This window comes from Calliopsis andreniformis, chromosome 5 (assembly GCF_051401765.1).
Source record: "Calliopsis andreniformis isolate RMS-2024a chromosome 5, iyCalAndr_principal, whole genome shotgun sequence".
NCBI lineage: Eukaryota > Metazoa > Arthropoda > Insecta > Hymenoptera > Andrenidae > Calliopsis > Calliopsis andreniformis.
The window spans coordinates 21,298,700-21,312,551 of NC_135066.1; the positions used below are offsets into that span (position 1 = coordinate 21,298,700).

Genomic DNA, 13,852 nt, shown 5'->3' on the forward strand with positions numbered 1-13,852 from the left:
TTGGGGCCATATCGGGTGAAAGGATTGTGATGAGCCGTATTACTAAGGCAATTGCTAGAACATTGCTATCGTGAGGTTAATTGATATGTTGGTCCCACATTTTTTAATATAGAAGAATCTTTTTTTTATTTTTAATCCTTGCTTTACGGCTTATGATAGTCCGAAATAGAAGAATTTAGGTAGTGATATAGTTATACAGATATTCTTATGGGTAAAATTTGTTGTTAAAGGATTATTAACCCTGAAACACAAACGTAATTTCTTTAACACAAAATTTACAGCGCTCTCTAAACTTCTATTCTTATTTTCGTATGTTTAATTTTGTAACTTTTATCTTTAATTAAAAGTTTTCTATTATAAACATAATATGTATTTGGAACAAATACATAGCCATTAACCATCTACACCAAAAATTTGATTAGTTATTCAAATGACCAGCTTTTCTGTTATATGGATAATCCATAACGTACTAAGATGACAACAATCAGGGACCCCAATGCTATCGAATTTAAGTTTTCAAATTTTCAAATATTAAAATCTTTAATTTTCAACGTCTTTTTAAGTATTTCTATCAATTTTTCTGAGTTCTAATTCTTGAAAATCTATACATAAATTCTGAGTGATCCTACTTCAGCAAGATAAGACTTCATAATCCACCAAAAACATGCTGTTTCACTTCTCCATTGAAGAAGGCGACACAAGTTTTATAAAATTATGCAAAATTCCAACTGCCATTTTAAAAACATCATTTTTTAATATACTTCAAGAAATTAATTTTTGTTCACATCCAGATCAAACTTATGGACGTAGAAGTAGGCGCCAGAATTCATTGTAGCAAATTACACATTTGGAACTAGTTCATATTACTGGAGTACATCATAAATATTTCCATATAAAAGTATTCATTCTTATACCTAAATATATCACTAAATTAATAAAAAAATGCAAATACAATAATGTTTACATTTTCTTAAGAAAAGATGAATGGCAGTGGTATTCTTCCAGGTTGTAGCTACCGTTGCCCAGGATTACGAGGTCTCTGACATCCAGTGCAGCGGCGCAGGATCAGCTGCCGATCTATTGACAGCTAAGATCAAAAGACCAGTTAGCTTCAGAGGAGCGCCGCTCTTTGCCGACGATAGGGCCGCCAATCCGCTCACTGACATTCACTGCCAGATCAGGCCAGATCCCAACGATCCCGAAGAAGATAACTACTTCCTGAAGGTGACTGACTTCTCGAAATGTGGCATCCTGAGAAGAAACGTGAGTCACCGATCCAGATTTTGTTTCTCACGCGATGAAAGAGTTCCACTTATTATTTAGATTTTGCGTTCTCTGAAGGAATGAGGACCGATCAATTGGCAAGTGCCTCAACTTGTCAGTTTATCTAGTCAGTTTATGTTTATTGAATATTGAATATAGAAAGAAAAAAGCTAATTCTAGATATTCTTAGTAACTCCCGTTTAAACAAAAATTTAAAGGACAGTTAGTCAAAACAGGATAGTGAGATAAAATGAGATACACATCGATAGTGTTGTAAATTAAATATATGCAGTTATTTAACTTTTAACAATGTTAATAATTTTATACGCGGTATAAGCAGATAAAAGTATGCAAGCATAACAGCTTCAGAACTTCAGTTTTTTTAAAAATTTAAAATCTGGATTTGGATTCGGGATTTGGTGCTTCAACAGCAAGAGAGTCCTTACAAATATAAAATAATTTACAGTAATAGGCACAATAACAAAGGCATTAATTACCAATAAAGAAAATAAAAGAAGAACACCTCTAAGTAGTTAACTGAACAGCTCTGTTAAAAGACTTGGCATAACAATGGAGTTGTACTTAGGGAATTTTACATGTACAACTTTAAGGCCCCGGAGGCACATTTTCACGTTATTGCATCGGGTCCATCTTTTGCACATATTATTTTTTTATTAATACGGACTACTACGAACCATTTTAGGAGATGAAACCGAAAAAATTTGGAACTTAAAAAGTAAAAACTACCCCAATGTACACACTGTATACTTTTATTGAAGTCTGCAATATTTACATATAGTATGGTATAATATACCATATTATATCTTCATAAAAGTAGTTTATTAGTTATCAAAACAATTTAACATTGACTAATTTAGTTGAAATAGGCTACATGTAACGATTTCTTGCAATTAGTTTAGATTTAAAGTTCAAATCAAGACAAAATAAAAAAGACATGTCACAAAATTATTGTTAATTTTTTTACTTTAACCTCTTTAAGGACTGAGACTTGCGAACAAAAATTCCATTTGAAAGCTTTAAGTATTTCACATAATATTAGTTTTAAAAATACAGCCTTTAAAATTGAGCTATAAAGCTTCAAAAACTCTTACTTTATACACGTATGTACTTTATACACCGCTAAATTCACCTTTTACGTTGTCCAGATGATTGTAAAGAATTAAAGGGATAGATACATGTGTATATTTAAGTTTTTGTAAATTGCATTGAAAATTTATGACTATATAAGAGCCATACCTCAGTTGAAATGTCAGATTTCTAGCTAAACTGTTTAAATTGTCCTACTAAATTGTCCAACAGAGGAGCTGAAAGTTATATTCAAAGAAAAATTGAAGTAAATATTAGATGTGTACTTTATTATTACTACTTGGTTAAAAATTCACATTTAGCTCCAGCTAATATAAAAACTATACATTAGCTAAAATGTCAGATTTCGAACCATCGCTCCTTCAAAATTGTCTAGCAATCCACTCCAAGTTATCTCCAATAAAACAGTAAAATAAATAAAAGTAAGTAGCAGATCTGTTTTTCGAATTATATAATACAGATAATTATTGTCATCGCTCTACTAAAAATTAACATTTAGTTATGAAGGGATCATAAAAAATTCATCAAAGAAAATTTTAATAGGCATACTGTTTTACACAAGATTGTTACTGATGCGTCCACTATATGTGATACATTCTTTTTAGCAATTCACGATATGTTTAAATTAAAGATAAAAAATATTAATGCCGTTATAAGTGAATTCACTAGAACACTAATTGTGAGTATCCCGTTTTATCTGATCATCTTGTTTTGACCAACTTTCTTCTACTATGAAACATCACGAAAGTGGAACCAGTGAGTTTCTGAGTCCTTTCTTTTTTAGAAAAAAGAATGAAAATGAGTCGAAACACAACTTTATTCCACTTACTGTCTTCAATTATAATTATACATAATTAGAATAATTTTTAAATTCCACACACTATAATTTCACATCTTGCATCCTTAAAATCCAAATATCATAATATTGAATTTATTTTTATCGAAAAAAGCGTTAAAAACTAATTATTACCATCTTAACAAAGACTCAACGAGAAGCAAGAAACATAAATTTTTTTATTTATGAAATGGGTTAAAATTTCATTCGTACATAGAAAACTTAAATCAAAAGCAGCAAATCCAATCAAGCCTTCCTTACTTGTATCTTTAAAACATACTAAGTGCAAATGACATTAATTAGTAGGTAATTATTTTAGAAGAGAAACAGGTTCTGTTTACGCAGGTTAACAAGGTAAATGAGATTATATTATCATCAGGGATTCATTCATCTGCGAATATGGTTTCCGGCCTTTCCTGGTGTTGTAATGCTAGCTGATCAAGAGTTGATTCTGATGTGTCGACCTCCTGAGCCAACGCTACTTCGACACAAAGCAGCTGGCTTTGCTGGTACCTTGTAAGTCGATATTTCACTTTGCTAAAATCTATCAACAACCCCTGCCATGTTCACAAAGGAACTACAATATGTAATTATACAAAATATATCAACTTCAAATAACATAATACGATATTAAAATGAATAATAATTGAGCGGCTCATAAGAAACGATTCCTATCAACTTGTCTTTCTCTAGAAAAGCAAAGAATATGTACTCTATCATCTTTAATTCTCGTTCAATTAGATTTCTCTTTTAACAAAGTATTCATCATATTACACATAGGTATTATGGTTTTGATGGTACAGTAAAATTTGAAGTAGATCCTCTCATATTTGAAGCAATATGTAAACAAAAATGATCCAGTAAAGGAATGTATGAATCATAGAACAATCAATTTTCTGATACAAAGGCTCAGTTACTAAAAAAATAGAAACTAACAAAAATGACAATTTCAGCAATATTTAAAAAACTCAATTTAAGTTATTTAATTTAAGTAATTCTGCAGAGTAACATTCTTCTTAAAACTGTTTTCTAAATACATATCTGGAACGGTGCAACGTAAGAAGGCATATTTTCATCATCACTATTATTTGCTGATTTAGCTTGAGTAAAATTTATGTGCACAATATCTCTCTAACTATTCTCATTTTTATCGCAGAATGTATGTGTATTTCTTATATTTTATACTATAAATACAGTAAAATATACATATGAATATACAGGGTGCTCCCAGCTTAAGTAGCCAGACTTAAAATATGAATTTGGGACCTCAAAATAAGAAAATTTTTCCTTTGGAAATGTGCTGGCAAACGTTTCGTTCGGGAGATATTGATTTCTAAAGTTATAAAACTATAAGAATGAATAAATAAAAACTAAAACATCTCCTGTGAATTGGACCCCGCATTCACCAGCCGAACAGTTGTTGATTTTTTTGTATTAGAAGCTTTGAAACAAAAGTGTATGAAGTATCTGTTAATAATTTTCTATCTTTAAAATTGGGAATAGTGCAAACGGGTACAAAAATTACAGATGTACAATGTCAGTTAGCCATATGTTCCCTCATCAATAAAGTGTAATGCGTGTTCCTGGGTTGGAGGCCATTGTTTTGAACAAAATATTTAGATAATAGTTACATTTCCATTTCTGCAAAACAATAACTGACAGTGAGATACACCTGACGATATTATTGATCACATTATTTTTTTAGTCTGGTAATTTTTAAAGCCAATATCTCTTAAAGGAAGCGTCAGTAACCATAGTTCTAGAGAAAAATTTCCTTGTTTTGAAGCCATAAGCTAATATTTCAGATCTGGCCATTTAATTCGAGAGCACCCTCTATGTTATATGGATGTCTGTCACGGAAAAGGCCAAGGTTGTTAGTAGACATTCGGTTTAGATCACAGAACGTTCGAATATTAGGGTATTCGGAATTGGGTTAGGTTAACTCTACTAACAGCAAATAACATAATACAATATATGTTCTTTCATTATAAAATTGTCGTTAATGGTTTATACACAGCTTGAAATTATTTAACACAAAAAGCTTTAGATGTATGTAGTATTACTCACAGCTTTGATAGGACCAAAGTAAAGTATCTTGAACATGAGCTGACTTGCGAAACATGTTCCTCACTATAAATTTGTCAGTAAACTGTGAGTCTATATCGAAGAAACACTAAATTAACTAAATTGACTGATAAAAGCGGCTCATAACAGAAACGACTTTTGTTAACTTTTGTCTTTTTCCAGTACAGCAAAGAATATTCTAGCACATTTAGTTTTTGTACAATAGATTTCAATCTTGTTAAACGAAATGTTCTTCATATCACATACATTACGTTTTAAATGGTATAGTTATCACTATATTGCCAGTCTCGCTTCGAGCCACTTTTTTAAAACAATATTTTAAAACTGGACCAGCTTTATTCTGTTTATGACCCACCAATTCGTTCAGATTTTTCTAATACAATACCTTGCACAATTAAATTTGTAAAGAAAAGGAACAAAAGATTTTCTGTGATCCCATCCTGGCTATTAAAAGGTAGATAAAAGGATTCGTATTACTCAGTATAATGCAAATATTTCATGAAATTAATACTTTCCTGCAAAGGAAACCACAAATAAGTACCCTGAATACAATTGATTACTAAAATGACCTATTCAGAGAAGATTTACAAACACAAAAGACAAATATTTCAATGGAAAACAGAGTGAAAACATGAAGTGAAATGAAAAGAAATGGAATGAAATAAAATGAAATGAAATGAAATGAAACGAAATGAAATGAAATGAAACGAAATGAAATGAAATGAAATTAAATAAAATGAAATGGAATGGAATGAAATGAAACTAAATGAAATAAAAGTGAAATTAATGAAAAATATTCATGAATCCTTTTTCGAAAGATGCGAAATAATCCTCTCATTACCTACAAGAAACCAAGTTACTATAACTCGCATTAGAATAGGTTACTCAAAAATCTTTCGATCCTAGCTGTTATTGAAGGAATCAGCTCACTTCATCTTTAATTGACCGAAATATAATGTACTTCGCAGCAAATACAAACTGGAATCTGTTCTAAAGGATACATGCTGTCAAAAATAATAAAATTCATAACTGCCTAAATTCGTTAAAGAAACTAATAAGAAGAAGTAATATATATAATAACAATTTTCATACAAGTTTGGTCTCTAATAACCGTGTACTTGATATGACGTTAATTTTGAAAAAAAATGTTTTTTAGTCCACACGGAGCAAGGGTGTCAGGAGTGGTCGAAGAGACTCCAGGACGGCTTGAATATGAAGTGGCCCTTTATCGTGAGGCCACTGGCAACGTTTCAGACTCGTTGGGATCTCAAACAGTCGATCAAGCAGTACCCATCGGTACAAAACTTCAGCTGAGAGCAAGAATCAGCCCAGATAGTGCATGGGGCTATATTAAACTCTTAGAAGTGACTGTTAGTCCTGACCCTGATCAGCCACACGCACCAGGAAGTGTTGTACTGGTGAAGGACGGCTGTAGGAACCGCGACTTCGCGTCGATAATTCCTCATCAACCAGCTCGCTATCGGGAGAGAAAAAACGAGGTTTTCCTCGACTTCGAGGCTTTCCTTCTTAGCTCCATGAGAGAACGATCCACGTTGTGGATTCACTCGCAGATTAAAGCCTGCATGGAACCACAAGACTGCCAACCGGTAAAAATAATTAAAATGTACACTGGCCAACGGTTTGGAATTATTTTCTAAATTGAGTAATTATAAAAATGGTGTTATAAAAGTAATTATAAAAGTGTCGTCGTAATAACGAATCAAATGAAAGATGATCTCAATATCTTTATTCTAAGAGTTACAAATACAAAATTCATTCGATGGATAAGGATAAAGTAAATGTGCAGTTTAGCGGCTTTTCCCAATTTTGGGTATTTCACTCTAGTTATTGTTTAAAAAACTTCAGTTTGTGACTAAAACGAAAAGTCAATCGAAGGGTTCAGAAAAGTAATGTACTTTTTACTATTCTTCTTAAAAAAGTGACCTATTAAGAATTTTTTTTAGATTTTGCCAATACGGTAAGATAAAAATGTTTAAGTATTCTATATTTTCGACGGTCCTGCAAGAATAAAGCATAACACATTCCTTCGATGACTGAAATTATAATGATCGACGTTACAGACTTGGATTAGATTTTTCTAAATCTAACTCGAAACCACCCCTAAAAAACTTAATCCAAACCTATAACTTCGATACCTATTCGATAAAATTACACCTCATAAAGTTCTTAAACATTTAATTTTAAGAATATATTAATAATATACATTGGTATTTATTTTTTCACTAATGAGTTATCTATCTCGTAAGTAAATATTATTATTATTATTATTAAATACGTTAAAAGAAAGAAATATTATACATACTATATATTTATTGTTAAAAAACAAACAAAATTTTTTAATTTGACGTTTTTAGATGAAAATAACAACAAACAGAGCACCTTTATCATCTCCCCCGATTAATTTCTCGTTTCAATAATAAAATAAAGTGTTTTAAAAAAATACTTTTGCGAAATAAGCAAAATTAGAAAAGGCCGCTAAATTACACACGTACCGAAAATAACTTTTTTATTCTTGTAATATTCATCTTAAGCATTCAATAATTTTTTAATCTTTATCAGTATTTTTATTTGATGATGTATTTTACCTCAAATCTTTCTTCCGATGGCGAAAACTCGGAGACATACTGGTGACGCTATAATGTAGGGAATGCTGTCTAATGACAAAAATTTGATTTTTTATCATTCTCATCCTATTTTTTTAAAAATAGTAATAGAAAATTGGTGAATCTTTCTCAATTAAAATAAGCCTAAACACGACATACATCAGACTAGTTTTACCAGTACGATGTACCGGTTTTTACAAAAATTTGCTAGTTTGTTAGGTTTCATACGTATAGAAGCTTCTGTTAAAAGGATTTTTTGAAATTGAAGTAATTGGTAAAATTAAAGCATTGAGAAGGATTGTGTATTATATTCAGAATAATGCGAACTTAGAACTTCAAACATGTTTTTCTCGATGCCATACATTTTTAACAGGCACTCAGCACATCCCGACATTGACATATGTATCTTTCTTATTTAAATTTGGAATTTCAATTTAACTCTAACGTTATAACAATTATTACTTTAGCTTATACTTTGACATCTTAATTTGTTGAAGTGTTATGAACAATTCAAGTCGTTTTTCCAGCTCTTTTTTAAATTTTTTCTTTAGAAAGTCACCGTTTCTTTATTTTTCAAAATTAGTAAAAAATTGTAGTTTACATTTTAAATACATTTATAAGGAATAAATTAAGTTTCCTACTTTAAATTTCGCCGTTTTGTAACTTTATGAAATGAGAACATTTTGTACTTTTTGTACAAAAATAATAAAATAACATTCATGGCTACCAGAGGAATGTCGCATCTACCTTCAGTATGTTGCCGACGCATTATTGTGCAAACGTTGCAGTGTGTATCAAGGGTAAGGGGCTCTGATACGTATCATACGATATCCATCCGGAAGCTATGAATTTTTTGAATAATTATGGCTGCGGAAGAGTCAAATCTCAAGCTAATTTGTTGCTTAACATGATCTGAAACAAAAACTATATAATTCACCTATTTTTCTAAGCTTCCGTGAAGATGTACAATTGAATCTTTTACTTATTTTGTCACATAAAATTGACATAAAATGAGTGGGATATTGTATTTTGTTACATTTTCAACTTACACAATCAAGAAAAATAAAGATCAGATGCACTACTTTATTACATTCTTTGATTACACAGGACGTTATAATTATTGTTGCAAATAACGTCGAGCTGAATCTACTTTGCTATACAGTGTGTTTCACGCAACTGGACCAGGCTATAATTCGTAAACAGTAACAGATGGAAAAAAATTTCATGAGACAAACTTAAACAGTATTAGATCATGTGTATTTCGGCGTATGTGTTTACTCCGAAAATGGAAGCGTTTCAATGATTTTAAGATCGTCTCTATTTTCTTTCTACGAAACTATACATTTTTGTGCACCATCGGATGCCTCTCTTTATCCTCTACCAAAAAGTATTAAGGCACTTGGGTCGAAAATTAATTTGTTCAGACGATATTTTAACTTCATTGTTCTTAGTTTACGTTTGACAATTGCCGTCTTTGTCAGACTCATGAACGTCATTTGTTAACATACAGATACAACATACACATACGCCGAAACACGCATCATCCAATACTGTTTAAGTTTGTCTAATGAAATTTTTTTCTATCTCTTACCATTTAAGAGCTATAGCCTGGCCCAGTTGCATGAAACACTTTATATAGTATATAGTATAGTATAACATTAATAGAGTATTAACAAGTAATTCCAAACTTTTGGCTAATAATACATAAGTAGCTTGAACTACTGTTGTGATTAATAAATAAAAGATGGCTGGACGAATGGCTATTGAGTTATTGCCGATTAATAACTGGGTCATTCCATGGGAAATCGGACACTTTTTGGAGTATCATTTCGGATTCTGTTCCAACGTGGCTATGTTGTAGTTTTTAAAGATATTTAAACGAAGAATTTTTCAAAATGTTGAAACTTGTTGATTTTACAGCTACAACAAGTATAATGCTAACTTTTTTCAAAAAATTATAACTCTTGAACCACTAAACGAACGAGAATTGGCTTCTGGGTAGTTATAGTAAACACACAAAAGTACTAAAAAAAATTGTTTCAGTTTAGAAAAAGTTTTTTTAACACCTTTTTTGTAATTGTTTCAAACAAATGCAATTTTTTAGTACCTTAATAATATTTAGAATCTAAATATTTCAAAAAAATTAGAGATATAGGCCTATTCGTCCTCTTAACGGACATATTTTCAAAAATATGGACATTTGAAAATTGATTGAAGGTGATGCTGCGTCACGTTGAAACGTACTGTGTGCCACCTAATCGTACGGCACTAGCGGCTCAGTGGCTATACCTGTCATTAATGTTAGACATTAATGCCTAATGAATTTTTTGTTGTTGAAGATTTCACATAAAATTATTCATTTCGATGAAATTCAGAGTTACCATTTGTCTAACAAACAAGCAACAATACACACATTGGTTGCTTATCATCGAATGGATAACAGTCTAAAATATGACAACTCTGTCATGTTTTATGCAAAGTTTACATACTCACACGAACATGATAGTATAGCTGTTCACTTATTTCAAACACTTTTAAAACAATTTTTTATAGAAAAATACGGTACTGGCATTACAAAAATTATTTTAATTTACTTAAATCAATTTACTTGATACTTACTCATTTTACTATCACAATTTACTTAATCTCAGTTTTTATTTCAAAGGAATCCATGCAGAGTGGCACTCCTTCGCAACTTCATATGACAAAAATGCATGCGATAGTGTTGGCAGGTTCTTAAAACGCCTTATTGCTCGAGCTAGTTTACAAAATCATTACAAGATCAAATCATAATGCCACAGAAATTGTTGGATTGGGCGACTTCTAACATTGAGAATATTAACTTTACATTCTGCTCAGTTAAAGAATATAAAGAACATTCAGAACTACTTCTAGAACCTACTATTTTTATTTATATATACCAACAGACACATTGTCTGGTTTGTCGGCTACAGTTTACTCCAACAGTGAAAATTTAAAAATTGTTAAAATTATTAAATAATTAATTATATTAATTAATATAATATATCATATTAATTAATATAATATATCATATTAAATATAACATTATATTATATAAGTATACTTTCCTATACGATATGGTACAATACTTATCCAATAACCCATGTTCTTACCATATTCTATCCTACCCCGATAAAAGAATACACCCCCCCCCCCCCCCCCCCCCCGTGGTTTCCATTAAATAATGACGACTTAATATTCCAAATAATAATATTCGACTATGACGACTTAATATTCCAAATAATAATATATAATAATATTCCAAATAAGTATCACTGACAAAGAGTGAAGTCTTAATATCTATTGGCCGTATTATACTTGACAGCAGTCGTATACCCCCTACGTTAATAGCAAGTATAGCCGTTGAGCCACTAGTGCCTTACCATCAAGCTGCAGACAGTACCCTTCAACGTGACGCAGCGTCACCCTCAATCAATTTTCAAATGTCCATATTTTTGAAAATATGTCCGTTAAGAGGACGAGTAGGCCTATATCTCTAATTTTTTTGAAATATTTAGATTCGTGCCTGGTACTAAAAAATTGCATTTGCTTGAAACAATTACAAAAAAAGGGTCAAAAAAACTTTTTCTAAATTGAAACAATATTTTTTTAATACCCTTATGTGTTCACAAAAACTACCCAGAAGCCAATTCTCGTGTATTTATTGATTCAAGAGTTACAATTTTTTTGAAAAAAAGTTAGCATTATACTTTGAGTAGCTATAATATTTTCAATTTCCAAAATTTTGAAAAATCCTTCGACATACATTTAAATATCACTGCAGACTACAACATATCAAAATTTGAACAAAATCCGAGGTGGTATTTCAAAAAGTGTCCGATTTGCTGTGAAATAACCCAGCTTATAACATATGTATGATAAACCAACATTAACAATTTTGATATAACGCTCACCTGGTTATAGTCGAAACTAACAAAAATTGTTCTCAGAATAAACATTAGTGGCGGATTATACCTCCCTTGACGAGAGGGCCTTGAAGGCGAAAGTCGAAATTGACCAAAGATTACTTACTTTTTTGTTATGAAGAAATAAAATTTCTTAATCGTAACAGTTTTTTTTTATAATTGAATCTTTTTAATAATAGCTCACTTTTATGTCATATTTTGTATTACGCCTCGATCCCAGTATACCTTAATCCGCCAGTAATAAACATATTAAAATCCTACATATGTATATCACAACAGCTAAAAAAGTGTTTCACAGTTTGTAATGTATTAAGTGTACAAATTAATTGGATACGTTGTTTCACAAAATTCATTATTTATTTGCACGAAGACAACATTCAAAATTTTTAATGAATTTATCTCATTAACAAATTTTATAAGTCACCACTCAAAAATTGCAAAAGTATGAGAAGAAATGTAAATTTAAAATAAAAATACAACTAGTTCAGTTTAAGAGTACCGAGTTAATTTGTATACTTAATAAAATGAAGAATGTTGAGATTTTAGGTGTAGCAGGAAAGAAATACTTGCGTCCTCAAAACGCTTCATTATTTCTTCACGAATTATAAAGCAGAAAATTTCATTATACCTTAAATGTAAATCTTGGTTATAGTATATCGTCTACAAAAATGAAAGTATTTTAATATATTTCCAGGATTTTTGTCTCGATCTGTATGAACCATCTGGGCATGGAAAAAGAAGAAAAAGATTTGCGGAAAAATTAAATAAACCTTCATCTAAAGTCATGCGCTCCATAAGAGAATACAATCACTCATCTCCTTACACAAAATTTAAGGAAAACATCGAATACACGGTGATAATGCCTGATGGTGAGTTTAAACAAAATTCAAAATTTACTTTACCGTGAAACAGACTTGTAAACAAATACTCTACTTTAATTTGATTAGATATTCTAGACTGTGGACTTCTATGAATTTACGAGAAATTTCAATGTACAAAAAAGTATAAAATTCGTGCAATATGTAAAAATATTGGAAAATATGAAAACTATCATCTTGCCATCTTAATTTCGAATTTAATGAATTTACTTAACGGATTTGTTTACACTTTATAATTAATATAAACTTATTCATTAATCTTGTTTTAATAAGTATAATAATTTCCAGATTTATATCAAAAGGTGACGGCTGGACTGGAAAATAGCTGTGGTACTTTTCTATATGTTGCATCGGGATTCGGTACACTTCTCGTGTTATCAGCCGTTATTATGTGCTACCTAGCATCTCGTTTACATAATTTATCATCGACTTTATCACAAAATAAATCAATCGACGATCTTGTAAGAAACCGAGCAAAGAAGTATTCTGAAACGACACCAGGATACACTGGTCGATCTACTGTACAATAACAGCAAAATATTGTAAGCGTTGTATTTTACTTACTCGTACTGATCAAGTAAATTTTATGCAACGATATAGAAAATGAAATCAACCAAATAATCCACAGTGTGTGTGGAATTAGATACATAATTTATGAAAAGACCCAGGACCATATTTATACTTTTAGAGGCCCTTATTTATATTTCTGGAGGCCCTAGGCGCAATATCATTGTGAGGTCTAAAAAGAACAAGTCTGTTTTAGTTAAAGTCCAAATTTTCATAACTCATTTTACTAAAATAAAAATAACTCAACTTTGGTATATACATTTGCAATTTTGCACTTAAAAAAGTATCAAAATAAATCACTTCAAATTGCAATTTTTAAAAAAGTAGCAACTAAATTGATTTGTTAAAATAAATATACATGTGTCGTATCTAAGGAGCTGTAGCAACGTGATATATTTTAAGGAATTTTCTTACACTAGACTGTTTTTTATATTATTGTTTGTAAGGAACAAAGTTTTAAAATGTAGCTCTATATCTAGAGAAACTCCAGTTTGCGCCTAGTGCGCCTTACTGTAAATGCGACCCTGAGAAACCTATAGCTATATT

The 13,852-nt window shown here is 30.8% G+C and overlaps 1 protein-coding gene across 1 annotated transcript; it reads left to right on the forward strand.

Moving 5' to 3' along the window:
* Positions 1-984: 984 nt before the first annotated feature.
* On the forward strand, positions 985-13,847 carry LOC143179121 (uncharacterized). Its single transcript, XM_076378173.1, has 5 exons — positions 985-1,263; positions 3,585-3,721; positions 6,447-6,897; positions 12,556-12,730; positions 13,028-13,847. Exons 1-5 carry the CDS (start codon positions 985-987, stop codon positions 13,267-13,269), a joined length of 1,284 nt encoding a protein of 427 aa, XP_076234288.1. The 3' UTR covers positions 13,270-13,847.
* The last annotated feature ends 5 nt before the right edge of the window (positions 13,848-13,852 follow it).